Source organism: Sinocyclocheilus rhinocerous, unplaced genomic scaffold, assembly GCF_001515625.1.
Source record: "Sinocyclocheilus rhinocerous isolate Xijiao unplaced genomic scaffold, SAMN03320098_v1.1 scaffold231, whole genome shotgun sequence".
Lineage (NCBI taxonomy): Eukaryota > Metazoa > Chordata > Actinopteri > Cypriniformes > Cyprinidae > Sinocyclocheilus > Sinocyclocheilus rhinocerous.
In genome coordinates this window covers 787,784-805,932 of record NW_015640454.1, presented here as the reverse complement: position 1 = coordinate 805,932, position 18,149 = coordinate 787,784, and the positions used below count along the sequence as shown (strand labels likewise).

General features: G+C 40.9%; 1 protein-coding gene and 1 pseudogene across 1 annotated transcript in view; both read left to right on the top strand.

Moving 5' to 3' along the window:
* The first annotated feature begins 2,483 nt into the window (after nt 1-2,483).
* Nucleotides 2,484-6,205, top strand: LOC107752964 (uncharacterized; annotated as a pseudogene).
* A 10,434-nt stretch (nt 6,206-16,639) lies between these two features.
* Nucleotides 16,640-18,149, top strand: part of stbd1 (starch binding domain 1) — a 4,559-nt gene continuing 3,049 nt past the window's right edge. Inside the window, exon 1 of the mRNA XM_016569040.1 lies at nt 16,640-17,078. Within this exon, the coding sequence (XP_016424526.1) occupies nt 16,814-17,078 (265 nt within the window). The 5' untranslated portion in view covers nt 16,640-16,813. The remainder of the gene's footprint in view (nt 17,079-18,149) is intronic.

Genomic DNA, 18,149 nt, shown 5'->3' with positions numbered 1-18,149 from the left:
CCCCCCCCCCCCATTATAAACATGCTTTTATTATGTCTACGGTTTCAACTGTCAGTGATTGTTTTAATTGTCCAATTTACTAAATTTTTTAAGTTTTTGCTAAGGATGAATAGTATTGATTTTGAAATAAGTAATAGGTCTAATTGTGATTATTGAAATTGATCAGTATAATTTCTCCATTCTCAAATATTTTGATTGAAATTTAACAAAAATATTGAGTCAAAAATCGAATTTGTAGTCAAATACGTATTTCTTTTCGTGAAAAAAACTTAAATAATAGACTAAAGTTTAGACAAAATTAAATGTTAGTGATATTCAGAGATTTTATTAAGTTAGACAAGTTTATTGTCATATTTAGAAAACCACTGAATTATTTTAGAGTGTAGACAAAAAGGTTCAAAAAATTGTTAAATCAACAAGATGGTCTGAGCAATATTTCAGTATACAGGCCTAACGAAAATAACCACCTGAGCAAACAGTGAATCAATTTTCTGTTTATTTATAAGCTCTTAAATATTTTACAGGTATTTCATTTAAAGCACAGTTTTTAGTGTTATGCATCAGACATTATAAATGTATTACATGTTAGATAAAATCATATTTTTATAATGTATCTTTTATTTATTTTTAAATGTTGGTATACCTCAAAACTTTTCTGCCCACGCACGTAATTTTGCCTAGTGACTGATGTTTTTGGAAGGAAGGAAGTTTTTGGGTGGGGTTTTTTTTTCTACAGTTAATTTGCAAGAGAAAAATCCTTTGACCACTGAATGTTTTCAGCTCTGTCAATCAGTCATACCACAGCAGGATCAATCTAAAAATGTAATCTAAACTGTTTTATCTATTCATTTTAGATGAGAAAACTTCCATACATAAGAAAACATTCAGCACGTTTAAATTGACGTTCTCAACTTTCGTTAAAGCTTTATCAATGTAAACATGGACTTCTCAGTGTGTTTGGGTGTGACTGTGATATCTGTCAGGTCATGTGTTGAGATGAATTTTCTGTTTGTACCCCATCACAACATTTCCTTAAACATCGGTCAAAATTATGCAAAATCACATGCAAGAATACAAAAGGTAGATTGTGGTATAATAGCATTTTAAAAATGTATTATAAGTCAGATCAAATAATTTAATTTAACATGTAATACATTTTTTAAATGTTGCCGATTTATGTAGCTGATTATCACATATAAAATACATTTTATTTAAAAAAAAAAAAAACACCATTAAAACAAATCATATTTAAGAGCTTATGATTAAATAAAAAGAAAAATTGATTCAGTTTGATTTGGTGGTTAATTTCATTAGGCCTGTATATTGCTTAAAATAATACACTGATATATCAAAAACATATTTTTTGCTTGTTTAAAAAAAAACTACTAATTTAATTGAATCAGTATATGCCTCCGAACATCTTGTTGATTTAACAATGTTTTTTCTAACAATTTCAATTTCTTTTTTTTTATGCTTTACTTAGCCAACATTTTTGTTTGATTATAAAGTGCGGGGGACGAATTTACATGATATTAAAAGTGAGGGGGACATGTCCCCCGCGTCCCCCGCGTAATCTACGCCCCTGCTACATACAGTAGGACGCTTGGAAAATGCATGGATTTCACACAAATTTTGTGCTTGTGAATATGATCAAAAAAATGACAATAACTCAATCTGATTTGTTCTGATCATTAATCCTTTAATGTTTTACAAGACAACACAGTTTAACATCATTAAAAAACAGTATTTGTACTAGTAACAGGTTTTTCAATCATTTTCCATCCTCACCACTGAATGTAGATAATACCTAAAGCAAGCTAAACAAAGTATGCATGACTTACTTTCTTCTGCAAAACACAAGAAGATATTTTGAAGACTGTTGGGGCCAAACAACACTGAACCCCATTGGCTTTCCTTTTATGGACATTTTTCAAAATATCGTATTTTGTGTTCTACAAATCAAGTCAAACAGGTTTGGAATGACATGAGTAAATGATGCCAGAATTTTGGGGTGTACCGTCCCTTTAAAATCGTTTAAGTAACTTCCATGGAAATTATGCACACTGTAAAGAAAAAAAAACATAAAAATAAGCCACAATGTAAGGTATTAATATGAAGGAATTTTCTGTTGATTTTTTAGTTTTACCTGGGGGTGTATGGGGAGGGGTAGCACCTCTGGTGGGGGGCTTTTCGTGCTCTTTCATAGGGCAGCTCGCTCACCTTTGGTCCCCGCCGGTCACCCATCCCTCACCTGTGGCTCCCAGTAGCTGTAGCATGCGCAGCGGCCACACCCCGGGCAACGGCTTCGACAGGCCGGCTGAACCAGGTTGAGGGTAGCCGTCGGGTCACAGACCCCCGCTGATTTAGGGCTTTGCTCACCCAGCATGTGAAGACTGCACTCAGCAGACTGAGCGGAAGAAAGCACCAGTAAGCTTCAACGGTCAGAAAGGCAGAGCAGCAATGCACTGTGGAGTGCAAAGGGCATGCCAGGGCACGGAAGAAAGCACGGCCATCCAATGCAGCGGACGAAGTCTCCAGGAGTAACAATTCTTCGTGCCAATGGACCAAGGCTTCTGATGCCGAGAGAGTGGGACTGTCTCTGTACACAGGTTCTTCCACTTTAATCTCCCTCACGTACAGGTTTCTTTCAATCTCATCTTTCAATTCCGTCCTTATCTTTTCACAAGTCCTGCGGAGATAGGGGAGTGGCGACGCAACAGGTGGAGGTGACCACTGGCAGTTGTAGTCACAATCCTGCACGTAGGCGGCCCATGGACAAGTGGTTGTTCGGCTCCTCACCCGGGGCAGAGGAGAAGTCTTGCAGCATCCTGGACGACTGAGCAGTCCTTTCCAGGATAGCACTGCTCACCCTTGATAAGGGAGGGGCCTAGAAACATTGCCTGCCCAAACATTGCCTGCCCAACATATATCTGGCCAGCAAACCGCGGTTGGCAGATCATCCATCAAGCGGTTGAAACAAAAACAGAATTCAAAAAAAGAAACTCCTACTGGGAGCATGGAACATCAGAACACTTTTGGACAGAGAAGATACAGCAAGACCAGAAAGAAGAACAGCACTCATTGCGAAAGAGCTCGCATGCTACAACATTGACATAGCAGCCTTCAGTGAAACACGCCTCCCTGACGAAGGATCTCTCACAGAGCTTACCAGTGGATATACGTTCTTCTGGAAAGGAAAAGCCCAGAACGAAGATAGGATCCACGGCGTTGGATTGGTCATCAAGACCAGCCTGCTAAAGAACCTTCCTGACTTCAACGAGAGGCTTATGAAGATCCGCCTACCTCTCAACGACAAGCGGTACGCGACAGTCATCAGCGCGTACGCCGCCACACTAACCAGCGCAGAGGAGACAATTGAGCATTTTTACGCCGACCTCAGTTCCGTTCTGTGCTCGGTACCAGCCAGCGACAAGTTGATCCTGTTAGGAGACTTCAATGCTCGCGTCGGCCAAGATCACACCAGGTGGGAAGGAGTGCTCGGGAAGCATGGAGTGGGAAAGACGAACAGCAATGGCCTACTTCTGCTCAGCAAATGTGCAGAGTTCGAGCTCCTCATCACGAACACTATATTCAGGATGATGAACAAGTACAAGACAACTTGGATGCACCCCAGATCAAAGCAGTGGCACATGATAGACTACATCATTGTGCGCCAAAGAGACATCTGAGACGTCCTTGTCACCAGGGCCATGAGGGGAGCAGAATGATGGACGGACCACAGGCTAGTTAGAGCAATACTCCAGCTGCACATCGTCCCTCACCACCCAAGGCATGCTAAGGTCATACGCTCAGCATTCAACATCGTCAGACTCCAAGATCCTTCCTACCTTCACAAGTTTCAGTCCACGCTGGATGAGAAGCGGTCTGCCAATGGACCACTAACTGGAAATCCAACTGAGAAATGGAACCAGTTCAGGGATGTAGTGACGGAGACAGCCAAGGAGGCACTAGGCCCCAAGGAACACACTCATCTGGACTGGTTCGATGAGAATAAAACTGCCATTGGAGGCCTGCTGGGCATGAAGAGCAAAGCATTCCTGCAGTGGCAGAAAGACCCAAGGTCCGCATCCAAAAAGAGAGGTTCAAGTCCCTCCAAGCCCAGGCACAGCGAGAAATCAGAAAGATGAAAGGTGAGTGGTGGGAGAAGAAGGCGGAAGAAATACAACACTACGCCGACACAAACAACGGCAGGCAGTTCTTTGGCTCTCTCAAGGCAGTCTATGGTCCCTCAAAATCTGGTTCTGCCCCCTTACTTTCTGCAGACGGCACCACGCTCATCAAAGACAAACAGGGCATCAACAACAGATGGAGAGAACACTTCAGCCAACTGCTCAACCTCCCATCTGCAGTCAACCAGTCAGCCCTCGACCAGATCCCCCAAAATCCCACTCTCGAACAGTTGGATGACCCCCCATCCCTAGCTGAGGTTCAGAGGGCCATCAAGCAAATGAGCTCTGGCAAGGCAACCGGCAAAGATGGTATCCCTGCAGATTTGTACAAGGCACTTGGTGAGGAGGCGCTCCAGGCATTCCATGAAGCTCCGTGATGCCATAATAGTTGCCCTGTACAAGAACAAAGGCACACGAGCAGATTGCGGCAACTACAGAGGTATCTCTCTTTACTCTCCATCGCAGGCAAGATCCTCACCCGCATTATGCTCAACAGACTACTGACATCAGTCTATGAACAGTGTCATAGTGTGTCACAGTGTGGCTTCTGCCCAGATCGCAGCACCATCGACATGATCTTCACTGTGAGGCAGGTGCAGGAGAAGTGCCTAGAACAGAACATGAACCTCCATATAGTCTTCATCGATCTGGCCAAGGCATTCGACAGGGTCAACAGAGACACCCTGTGGGTCATACTCAGAAAACTCGGCTGCACAGCAAAGTTCACCAACCCTGTACAAGAACAAAGGCACACGAGCAGATTGCGGCAACTACAGAGGTATCTCTCTTTACTCTCCATCGCAGGCAAGATTCTCGCCTGCATTATGCTCAACAGACTACTAACATCAGTCTATGAACAGAACCTGCCTGAGTCACAGTGTGGCTTCTGCCCAGATCGCAGCACCATCGACATGATCTTCACTGTGAGGCAGGTGCAGGAGAAGTGCCTAGAACAGAACATGAACCTCCATATAGTCTTCATCGATCTGGCCAAGGCATTCGACAGGGTCAACAGAGACACCCTGTGGGTCATACTCAGAAAACTCGGCTGCACAGCAAAGTTCACCAAACTGATCCAGCTGTTTCACATCGACATGACAGGAGAAGTCTTGTCAGGTGGAGAGCCATCCGATCAATTGGGCATCTCCAATGGCGTGAAACAAGGCTGTGTCCTCGCTCCGGTGCTCTTCAATCTGTTCTTCACCCAAGTGCTGCTACATGCTGTGAGAGACCTGAACCTGGGCGTGTACATCAGGTACCGTCTTGACGGCTCACTGTTCGACCTTCGCCGCCTGGCTGCCAAAACAAAGACACTGGAGAGGCTCTTCACAGAAGCTCTCTTTGCAGATGACTGTGCTTTCATGGCGCATCAAGAGAATCATCTACAGACCATCGTAGACAGATTCTCCGTAGCAACAAAGCTGTTTGGCTTAACCATCAGCCTCAGCAAGACAGAACTTCTATACCAGCCTGCACCAGGAAGAGCAGCAGACCAGCCGTGCATCACCATCGATGGCACCCAGCTCTCAAATGTTACCACCTTCAAGTACCTGGACAGCACGGATTACATCTCCAGCAACGGATCCCTGGACCAGGAGATCCATACCAGAGTCCAAAAGGCCAGTCAAGCTCTTGGGAGGCTACGCTCCAAAGTTCTACAACACAGCGGCATTCGCCTCTCCACAAAGCTCAAAGTATACAGAGCAGTGGTCCTCACCTCACTTCTGTACGGCTGCGAAACATGGACGCTCTACTGGAGACATAGCAAACAGCTGGAGCAGTTCCACCATCTCTCCCTCCGGTCAATCATGAAGATCCACTGGCAGGACAAAGTCACCAACCAAGAAGTCCTGGACAGAGCTGGCTCAACAAGCATTGAATCCATGATTCTGAAAATGCAACTCTTATGGTCTGTTTTGGATGGACCCGCAGAGGATGCCAAAGCAGGTGTTCTTTGGAGAGTTGGCCGCAGAGTCCAGACACCAAGGGCACCCAAAGAAAAGATTCAAAGATAACCTCAAGTCACATCTAAAATGGGCTGACCTGAACCCAAAGCAGCTGGAGCTTGCCACCTCTGACAGAGCCAGTTGGCACACCCGAACTAATAAAGCAGCCACCGCATTTGAAGAGGATCGCCACCATCATCTTGCAGCTGCAAGAGAACGCAGACACAGAGCTGCCGCTGCCCTTGCTCTAACTACTGGCGAACCTTGCCCCCACTGCAACCGCCTCTGTGCTTCTGCCTTTGGGCTTCGAAGCCACATGAGGACCCACAGATGACTGCACAAAGCGTCGATCGTCATCGACCCCCGAGAGACTTCCTGACACCTGTATTTTGTATTTTACAGTTCATTGCATTGTGTTTTAGGGTTTACAGAAATTTCCTTAAAATTAATGGATAATGTCCTGTCAGAAAATCACCAATACATTTTCTGTGTGCAGAGGCGTAGTAATAGGGCAGGCAAGGCAGGCAAATGGTCAAGCTGACCATTTGAACAATCGGAAATATCATTATTAATATAACATGGAGCAATATATCTGCATCCCGATCACCTTACGGATATTCATAAGCAGCAGATAGACCTTGCACTCAGAGAGAATAAAGATGTGAAGCTAAAGAAAGAGGATGGTATATCAACGTTAGATTTGGATTTTACAATGTCTGAATTCAACATAGCTTTGCTAGGCACTGGATATACAGCTCCAGGACAAGATCAATTATGTTATGCCATGTTCCAACAGTTGCCAATAGAATCATTTAAGTTAGTGCTAAGACTCTTCAATATAATATGGAGGGATGGAATAATACAGAGTTGTTGGAAAAGTGCAGTTATACTACCATTTAAAGGGGTGGTTCATTGCGATTTCACTTTTTTAACGTTAGTTAGTGTGTAATGTTGCTGTTTGAGCATAAACAATATCTGCAAAGTTACGAAGCTGAAAGTTCAATGCAAACGGAGATATCGTCTTTTAAAATTCTGGCAGTTTAATGCCTACAAAAACAGCTGGTAGGGACTACAACAAGTTACTTCCCGGGTTCGTGACATCACAAACCCAGATAAACCCCGCCCTCGGGAAAAGGCAGCAAAGGGGGCGATGCCATGCTGCGCTGCTTTAGAGAAGAGGAAGAGAAAACTAGAGGTGCACGTAAAAATCTGTTCATATATGAATCGCGATTCTGTCTTCTAACGATTCTAATGGATTCACAGGTTTCAAAATCAATGTTCAAAAGCAGCGGTTCTCAATACTGTTCCTTGCGTTCCCTGCTCTGCACACGCTCTGCATCTCTCCCTCTCTCTCTCTCATTCAGCTCAGCTCTGACAATGAACTGTTCCAGTTACACTTATTTTCACGTAACTATGAGAAGCATTAAACATGGTTGCGTTTGCTGTACTGTATTAAAGCTTTAATCAGGATAAAACCGTATATTAAAAGCTAGCATAAGCAGTAGCATTTACAACAGCGTATCTAAAAGTATGAAACAACAACAAACAAAAAACATAGGCCTACCTTTAAAAGCCGTGCTTGCACAGGTTCTGCACGATCCTCTTCAATAATATCCTCTGCTTCTCAATCGGGCTCAAAATGATAAGCGATATTAACGATGTCTTGTTTACAATACAACTGGAGCACATGCCGCTGAGGTGAGGGGCGGGACATTTAGACGCGCACTAGAGGCGGTTTAGCCAATCACAACACACTGGGCTAGCTAACCAATCAGAGCCCATCATGTATTTCTTCTCTCTCTCTCTCTCTCTCTCATTCAGCTCAGCTCCGACAATGAACTGTTCCAATTATACTCTTATTTTCACATAGCTATGAGAAGCGTTAAACATGGACGCGCATGCGGTTGCTGTACTGTATTAAAGCTTTAATCAGGATAAAACCGTATATTAAAAGCTAACATAAGAAGTAGCATTTACAACAGCGTATCTAACAGTATGAGACAACAACAAACAAAAAACATAGGCCTACCATTAAAAGCCGTGCTTGCACAGGTTCTGCACGATCCTCTTCAGTAATATCCTCTGCTTCTCAATCGGGCTCAAACTGATAAGCGATATTAACGATGCCGTTGCTTACAATACAACCGGAGCACATGCCGCTGAGGTGAGGGGCAAGACGCGCACTAGAGGCGGTTTAGCCAATCACAACACACTGGGCTAGCTAACCAATCAGAGCCCATCGCCTATTTCTGAGGGCGGGGCTTCATAAAAACAGGAAAAGATCAGCCCGTTTCTCAGAGAAGGGACAGAGCTGTGTGGAATAAAGGTAAATTATGTGAAAAATAATGCGTTTTTTTTTAAACGAAGCATTAACACATGTTAGACTGCACCCCATAAACACAATCAAGCCTAGAAAAAACCCAGTGAACCACCCCTTTAACAAACCTGGTAAAGATCCAACTAATCCTGATAATTATAGGCCCATAGCACTGACATCTAACTTATGCAAATGGATGGAGAGGATAATAGTTTGCAGGATATCGAGTGTACTAGAGCAGAGAGGATTACTGACTAACATACAAATTGGATTTAGAAAAAGACACTCCACAACAGATGCTTTAGTAAGAGTAAGTAATGAGGTGGAAAAGGCATTGAAAATGAAAGAGCTGATGACAATAGTATATTTTGACATTGAGAAGGCTTATGATACTATGTGGAGGGAAGGACTGCTTATTAAACTAAGTAGAATGGGTTTTGGAGGAAGAATTTATAATTGGATAATGGACTTTCTAACAAATAGGAAAATTAAAGTGAAAGTTGGATCAGAGGTATCCATGACTATGTCGGAGACGTGCTAGCTTTCCCAAGGCAGACGAACTTAGAGTGGTTACAATCCTCCGGGTTTAAATCGCGCTCAAATTGATTTGATTTTGACGCAATTACACTGAAGCTCGCAGCAGGCGGCTATGGTAAGGGGCATGACACTTCCCGACCAGGCGCCGAGTGGTGCCAATAACAGCACACACTGGCCCAGCTAACCAATCACAACACACACTGGCCCAGCTAACCAATCACAGCACACACTGGCCCAGCTAACCAATCACAGCACATTTCGTATTTCAGAAGGCGGGCCTTCATTTGATTCAGGAATATTTGAGCCGTTCATGCCAGACTGGGGAGAGAGAGGTTGTAATAATGTAAAATATGTGAAAAATAATGTGTTTTTCGAACAACCTAGTATGAGAACCTGTTCTAGTACACCCCCAAAACAAAATCAAGACTTTGTAAAAGAGCATAATAGGACCCCTTTAATGTAAATAATGGTATTCCCCAGGGGAGTGCAATCAGCCCTGTATTGTTTAACATTATGATAAATGACATGTTTTCAAATTTAGATGAACACATCAAATCAGCGTTATATGCAGATGATGGGGCCATATGGGTGAGAGGAAGGAATGTGGCATATGTGTTAGAGAACATAAGGGAAGCAGTTGAAAAAGTAGAGAAGTGGTCATATAAGTGGGGGTTTAAGATATCAACAAGCAAATCCTGTTACATGATGTTCACAAATAAACGGAAGTGTCATGGTGAAAATCTAACATTATATCAGCAGCCAATGGAGAACGTAAATGAATTTAAGTACCTGGGTTTGTGGTTTGATATAAGTATACATGGAAAACACACATAAAACACTTAGAATCTAAATGCAAAAAGTTATTAATCTACTGAGAGCTGTGGCTGGATGTGACTGGGGTGCAGATAAACACTCACTAATCGACATATATAGAGCATGCATGAGGTCATCAATAGATTATGTTTGTATAGTTTATGGTGCAGCAGCAAAAACATCATTGGAAAAAGTTAATAGATTACAGTATAGAGCATTACGTGTATGCATTAGAGCTATTAAGTCAACACCCATTAATGCAATGCTCATAGAAACAGGAGAGACTCCTCTGAAGCTCTAGAAGTTCTAGAAAAACTTGCGCTAGCATATTGCGCTAGCATATTGGATTCGATTGAGAGGAAGTGGGAAAGAAAACCCTACAAAGGAGACAATACAGGATTGTTGGGAGTATTCCAAGTTTCAGGGGCATGGGTTTGGATGGACCGGGGAAAAGAGAGCGAGGGACTATGGAATGGAAGATTTGGATTTCACCACGCCCACCCCAGTTAGTAATATTCCACCATGGTGTTTTCTGAGGTAAATATAGATTTTAGTATCCTGGAAAAGAAAAAAGAATGGAGAATGGAGGAAGTGGGAATTAAAACAAGCATTTATCTAAGAAACAGTTACTATAATTATCTCAAAATTTATACAGACAGATCCAAGAGCCAACAGGAATGTGTGGGAGTTGGAATTCATAACCCAGAATTCAAAATTTTATATCGAAAAGATTATCTGACCAGTTATCTGTATATACAGCAGAAATCGTTGCAGCAATTATTGCATTACAGTGGGCTGAAGAGGTCTTGATAGGGTGGTATTATGCACTCCTTAGCTGTCATAAAAAGCATACAGTCAATGGCATCTGTCAAAGAAGACCTACTTATAGAGCTTCATCACAGTTTGTTAAGATTACATCAGGGTGGCATAGATGTTCATTTTTGTTGGGTGCCAGCACATGAGGTAGTGAAAAGAAACGAGAATGCAGACAAACTAGCAAAAGAGGCAGTACAAAAGGAAATAACAGTTCCAATTCCACCTGGGAAAGGAAAAGGAAAAGCAGTAGTTAAGAGGAAAGGTATTGAAATATGGCAGAAATGGTGGGAGGAAGACAGGAAAGGAAAGGGATATCATAAAATACAAAAGTCTGTCAGTATTAAAAATTATAGGGAAAGGAACAGGTGGGAAGAAATGATAATGACAAGACTGAGAGTGGATCACACAGGACTGAATGGCACCTTGTATTTAATGGGGAAAAGGAATAGTGAAAACTGTGGGGTTAAAGAAAATGCTGAAAAATACATATCATATTGCACTGTATATTATATGAGGTGGAAAGACGGGTGTTTCAAGATAGGGTTCAGGAGGCAGGGCGGGAGTGGAATCTGATGGGGATACTGGGAACAAAAGGAGAGGGAGGGGAGATAAGAATTACAAGGAAGGCACTATTTAAATTTCTTAAAAACGCAGGGTTGACGAACAGAATATGAAAACACCTTAAATGACATGATGTTGTTGCACACTCCTGTACAGTAGGTGGCGGTATGCACCTAAAAGTTGTTTGCAATCCGCCATTAACCAAGAGAAGTAGAAGAAGGATACCTGCATCCCCACCCCTAGGGGGCCGCCGTTTTCAAACTGGCACAGCGCTTACTGGTGCATTTGCTAAATTGCTAATTTAAACACGAAGATGACTTATCCGTCTGGCAGCCAGAAGTGGGGAAAAAAGCAAGAAGAGGAGGAAAAGAGGTTAAATTAGTTGACTTAACATAATTAGTTGTCAACTAATAAAACTAGTAAAGCTGATAAAAATATACCTCAGGTGAAACAATGAACCAAGAGAGGCTGTCAGCACTGGCACTAATTTCAATTGAACGGAACATTCGAAGGTCTTTGGATATGGAGGACATAGTGACAGCATTTGCTCTAGCTAAGGCTCGTAAGCACTATTTTTAAGGTGACAATCCGTTACTGTAAATATGAAGATTGTACTGTATCTTCAATATTACAGTATTGTATCTTCTTCCATAAAGATGAAGATTGATATTTTGTTAAAGAATAAGCGCTTTGTTTATTCTAATAAACAATTTATGTTCTATTATGTATTTTAACTACTTTTTGTATGTTATATATATATATATATATATATATCTAGGTAACGAAGATATATTAAAAAATAATCTTTCAGAAGGGCCTCATCTATTAATTTTGCCTGGGGCCCCGACTTCAACTTGGTTCCCCTCTGTCTCTGTCTGTGTGTGTGTGTGTGTTTACAGTGTATGCTGATGTTTCTGATTCCAGAAATGTGTTAAACTTCTGTTAAAATGTCTTCCTCATAAAGACCCTCCCCCTTTGATGAGCTATAAAATGAGTGCTGAAACAGACACGTTATCTCATTCACCTCCTGATCAAACATAGATCTGCAAATCTCAGTTTTTCTTCTGTTCGTTCTTTTCACTGCAGGTACAAAGACAAATAGTGTTTGTAATGTTATTGAAAACAAAAACAGATCATTGAGGGGTTTTTTCTTACTGTCTCTCTCTCTCACTCTCTAATTTTTAAAGGACACTCGTTCAGATGTTATCAGTGCAATAGCACTACCTCTGACCCTTGTGAACAGATGACAAGCAAATGAATTTTCCAGCTGTTTTGCTACAACAACATGTTTTGGTACGCCCTGTATGATAGATTGAAATATACTATTATAACTGACTGATGGATTAATTTATTGGCACTGCAACAGTGTTAATGTATATGATGTTGAACTCATCACAGAACTTCTACTTCTTTTCTGGACAAAATTAATAATTTTATAAATAGAGTGTTCTATAGATTACCAAAATTCAATTTGTTTTCCCTCAAATTATTATTTTATAATTTGTCATGTAAACATTGTTTTGAAATTAGAAAAAAAAAAATCACTTGTGGTGATGCTATATTACATGTTCTAATTTAGTCTTTTCTTTCTGCTTTGCAGCTGCAAGTCGATACATGATGGAAAGTTTCTACTTAATCAGATCTCTAAATAGACTTTTAATCAAAATGATGAGTAGTTGAACTGGTCTTTGCTTTCTAAGTGAGAATAGAACTGTAATTAAAAATTATTCAAATGGATGTCCAAGTGAGTCCATCAACTTGAAAGCCTCTTTTTACTGCTGTGACTTGTGTGACGCTCAAGATGGTACAGGTACTGCACTTCACAGTCAACAGTAAACATTTATTAAGAAAAAAATGTAGATTGGGACTTGATTTTCTATTGGTGATTGTGACATCAGCCGAAAAAAAAATTATTTTACAGGCAGAGCGAGTTATTGCAATTTTATGAAAGTTAATGAAGTACAATAAGCACTTGTGCAATGTGCACAGTAAGACCAGGACCATGTAAAGAAAGCAAATGTATTTTTCCCTCCTGTAGATCTCAGCAATAACACTTCCAGTGGAAAGTCATGTTACTCTTGTGATGGACATAGCTGCTCAAACACAGTGAGATGTTCAGGGAGTGAAGACTGCTGCTTTAATGCAACAGGTGAGAATCTGGAAAAGGAAGAAATGGATTATCACTTCTGTATTTGAGCATTTGATACAGTTCACATACCAATTTCCAGCTTAGACAGTACTTTTTGTGTCACTTTCACTCATGAATCCACTTTTTTTGTTTCTTTTAATCAGGGACTTATGGAGATAACATGAGGCTGTGTCTCTGAATCTATTTGTGATGACACAACATTCATTCCTGTCATTTTGAACTTAACATGTTGCCAGGGGAACCTGTGTAAACTCCATCCAGAGCTCCATCCAGAGTACTAACTGTGCTAATAGTGTCACTCAGAGCTTCCTGTTCCTCTGCTGTTCTCTGCTCTCCTTCATCCTGCTGCACTGAATCCAGCAGCTCTACACATTCTACAATGAGACACGCTGTACAGAATTTATGGCTTAAAGGGATAGTTCACCCAAAAATGAAAAATACCCCATGATTTACTCACCCTCGAGCCATCCTGGCTCTTCCAAGCTTTATAATGGCAGTGAATGGCTGTTGAGATTTTGAAGTCCAATAAAGTGCATCCATACATCATAAAAAGTATTCCACAAGGCTCCGGGGGGTGAATAAAAGCCTTCTGAAGCGAATCGATGCATTTGTGTAAGAAAAATATCCATATTTAAAACGTAATTAATCATAATCTCTAGCTTCCGCTAACTGTCCTACACACATTCACGAGAGAGTGGTGTTCCAGCGGATGACGTAGGACGTAGGCATAGCGTAAGCTCCAGTGAGAATATGCAAGTCTCGCGAGAACCAAATACATATTTACAGGAGCAAAGGAAGCAAAGTATAATTTGTTTAGCAAAGGAAAACCAGTCTCCTCTTGACTTATATCGAAATCGTCTGACATTTTTCTAATCCTCGTTTTGTACTTCTAATTCGTGACTGGAGTTTTGTTTAGCTCTCTCCTCTGCGCTTTCGCGTTTGTCACTTCTCACCGGAGCTTACACTATGCTTACGTCCTACGTCATCCACCGGAACGCCACTCTCTCGTGAATACGCGTACGACAGTTAGCAGAAGCTAGAGATTACTGTTTATTATACAGTTTATTAACCCCCTGGAACCACGTGGAGTATTGGACTATTGAATCTCAATAGCCATTCAGTGTCATTATAAAACGTGGAAGAGCCAGGATATTTTTTAATATAATTCTGAATATAACTCTGAAAGAATAAAGTCATATACACCTAGGATGGCTTGAGGGTGAGTAAATTATGGGGTAATTTCCATTTGTGAACTATGCCTTTAAGTTTTCTCTCTACTATATTTGACATGTTGTGATGAATTTTTAAAAAAATGTACATAATCTGATTAATTATAAGAAATATATACAGTATCACCTTTAGACTTATTCTGGGTTTATTTTCAATAAAGTTTACAATGCATGTATAAGACACGAAATTCTTTCATTCTACTCCCGTTAATCAGAGGGCATTATTGTCTATTATACATTAGTCAGAGGATTAGAATCATTTGAAAAGACCTGAACTACTTTCACATTACTAAAATATGTAATTAAGTTACTAGTTGAGTGATTGGCAATCTCTAGAGAGCGGGGTCAATGATAGCTAATACAATGCTGATATACAGCATAATTTAACTAGATAGATATACAAACACACCATATTAGACTACTTCGGACAACATCAGACTGCTATGAAAACACAAAGAGTGCTGGTTGCTGGGAGTTACCGGTATTTTTTAGTATGCATTTACATGTTGGTAGCATGTTGTTAGCATGTTTTAGTAAATTGTAAATGTTGCACATCGTAGTTGTTTTAAATAAAACTTAAACTGCATCATTTACCAGCAGGGGGCAGCAGATGATCTCTTGTACCAAACAACACCTTTGCATTTGTTGAAGCTACAAGCTGAACAACTGAAACAAACTGGCTTTAAGCAAAAATCTTTATCTTCTAAACTCCCCTGATGACTGACTCTGCTTATTGATTGGCCTCACTGATACTAGTCAGCAGATCAATAAATGGATTAAGTAAAGACTGTTGTAGAAAATGTAACTGGTTTTATCAGAGGGTGCAAAGATCAAATGATGACCATTATGTATGTTTGAGCTCAAATCTAATCCTGTGCATTTGACGTGATAATAATATTAACATCTTTTACTAAAGCAATCACAATGGTTCCTAAAAACTTGTTTGTGTCTCTTGTACAATCAAAATCACAACACAGAAAGCAAGCTACTGTGTGATCAATGAGAGTATATCAGATATTTTTGTGCAGCTTATTTAAATCTAGAGTGAGTTCCACATTTAATCAATAACTGAACTTTGACTGTCCCATTCTGAGCAAAAGACCCACCATATCAGCAGCACTGACCGTGACTGAGTGACAGAGCTGTGCAGTTCATAAATAAATATTGTGTTCAGATTTGTTATTTTTCTATTAGGTGTAAGGTGTGCAATATTGCATGTAACACTACAGAAGCCCTGAACTGCAAGGTAAAAAATAATTCTGCAAATAAATAAATAAATAATAGAATTAAAACAAACAAAAACGTAAGAATATAAAGAAAGAATGCAAAACAAAAAAATCTATCACAAAAAAATGAAAAAATTAAAGATTTTAAACTTACATTTCTTTAAAAAAAAAAAAACATTTTAAGAAAAATTTAAATCCCCTTGTGGTTCAAGACTTTCATATAAAAATATGCAGAAAATAATTATTAATTTATATATAATGAAGATAATAATCATTTTTAAAAAGTAAAAAAGACATGGGGGAAAATTGTAAAAGAAGAAGAAGAAAGCTTGAAAAAGCCCCTTCCAAAAAAGTAAAAACAATGTGGCACAAAATAGAAGACATAAAACAGTAAAAAAAAAAAAAAAAGGATGGAATGAACATGCACTAAGAAAATATCATATAATAAAGTACTTCAAAAAATAGAAATAGATCGAGCGTGAGATTGGGAGAGAGAGAGAGGACCGCCACTGCTCACAGCTCAAGTGGCAGAATCCCGGACTCCTCTAGCATTCCTGGAGAACGGTGAGTGCAGGAGCGGCTCTCCTCAGAATCCAGGACCTGTCCACCCCCCTATATCTATGCTTCTTTTCTGCTGACTTCTACTTCCATTTAGTGGTTGCTTCTCTGGTATCTTGCAGTCCATCTACTGCTATGCTCCGTGCTGTGTAACTATTGCTCTAAAACACTTTGATACAAAACGCTAAAGTTTTGAGATAAAGCCATTTTTGAAACTGAATGTCCTGTTTGTGCTACTGCTCTGAGAGAGATGCAGAATAGCTGCCAGTCACTTAAATATACATACAGAATGAGAGAGAGAGAGAGAGAGACCATTGGCAGCGTGCTCACCTGATTGCGGGGCTTCTTTTCATCTTCTGCCGCATCAAAGCAGGGTCATTTCGCTCGCGGCGCTGAAAATGAAGTGATCACCCGCACCGCGCCACCTTCGCCGTTCCATCTCCATTGACGCTTTTCACCCACAACACGACCATGAAGAACAGCAAACCGATTGCTCTGGACCGGCGCGATTTTCATTCCCTGCTGGATGTGATCGGCGGCTTCGGTGCCGTAGTCGCCGTGGGGATCATTGCCATGCTGTCGGTGTGCGCCGCGTTCTTCATTTACCGATCCTTTAGAGGTCAGCGCGGAAAGGGTGACGAGAATAACGGGAACGAAACGACGGTAGCATCGGGAGACGAGAGCACGTCTCGGAGGAGGAAAAGAGAGAGGGATGATCGCCCTACCGAGTCAACAGGTAAAACCGGACAATTGTTGGGGCATAGGCTAAATGATTGTGCGAGACTTTTTTGCAGTACCACATATAAAATGTCACTATTACTTGTCAGATGTCACTGGCTAGAGTCTAGACATCTGACAAGTAATAGTGACATTAGACCCTAGAGAAAGCACACGCGTCAACGTGACTCCCATAGACGGCAGAAAGGTGTTTTGGGTGCGTGGACCGCACTGTTTTGGCCAGTCATAAAACTCAGCCAATCAGAAACGATTTCTGCATGTCAATCCCTTTGTGCATTTGCTGACAGAAATTTAGAAGGCGGGTTTTGGAGATTGCTTGTTTTTGATTTTGGTTATCGTCATGTTTGTAATAATTTTAGACTTAAATCTAGGTCACACTCAGCATGCAACATTTTTTTGACGTGGCAGGACATAATGTCACGCTTCAGTTTTTAATAAATAATTAATAAAGCAAAAAAATCAGTGCCCTGTCTAAAACCAGTATTCGAATTGAGGGGGGGCTGGGGGGATCCCGGACCTCCCATAACACCCCAAAAAATATACTTGAGGGGGTCCCCTGGTTTTTCAATAAAACTTTAATACTTAAAATTAAGTTTCGATTGCTGTATTAAATTTAGACCTGCTTATGTTACATCATATTCTATTTTTACAGCGTTAAGGCGGCATACACGGTGCGATTTTTGCTGTCGTACGAGCTTGCAGGCGATTTTTTTTATCTCAGGAGAAAATCGCAGATGCTCGCATGGTCGCGGCTCGTACCGTGTGAGAAGAATTACGGGCCGATCCGAGACCTTACGAGCACCTCCCGTCCTCCCGATAATTTTCAAACATGTCAAAAAAAATCGGATGCTGTCGGTTTAAATTCGTGGCGTATGTGAGGTTGAACGAGACGATTTGGCGATCCATCTGAAGTTGACCAATCAGAAGATGACAAAAACCATATAGTCTATAATAATTTTAGTTTAATTATACAGTTCTATTTTTATTTGTTATTCCGAATGTGCCAAATTTGCCGTTCAGCTTTATGAATGAATATGCCTGTTGTATTTCCGGCAAAACAAGCAGAAAT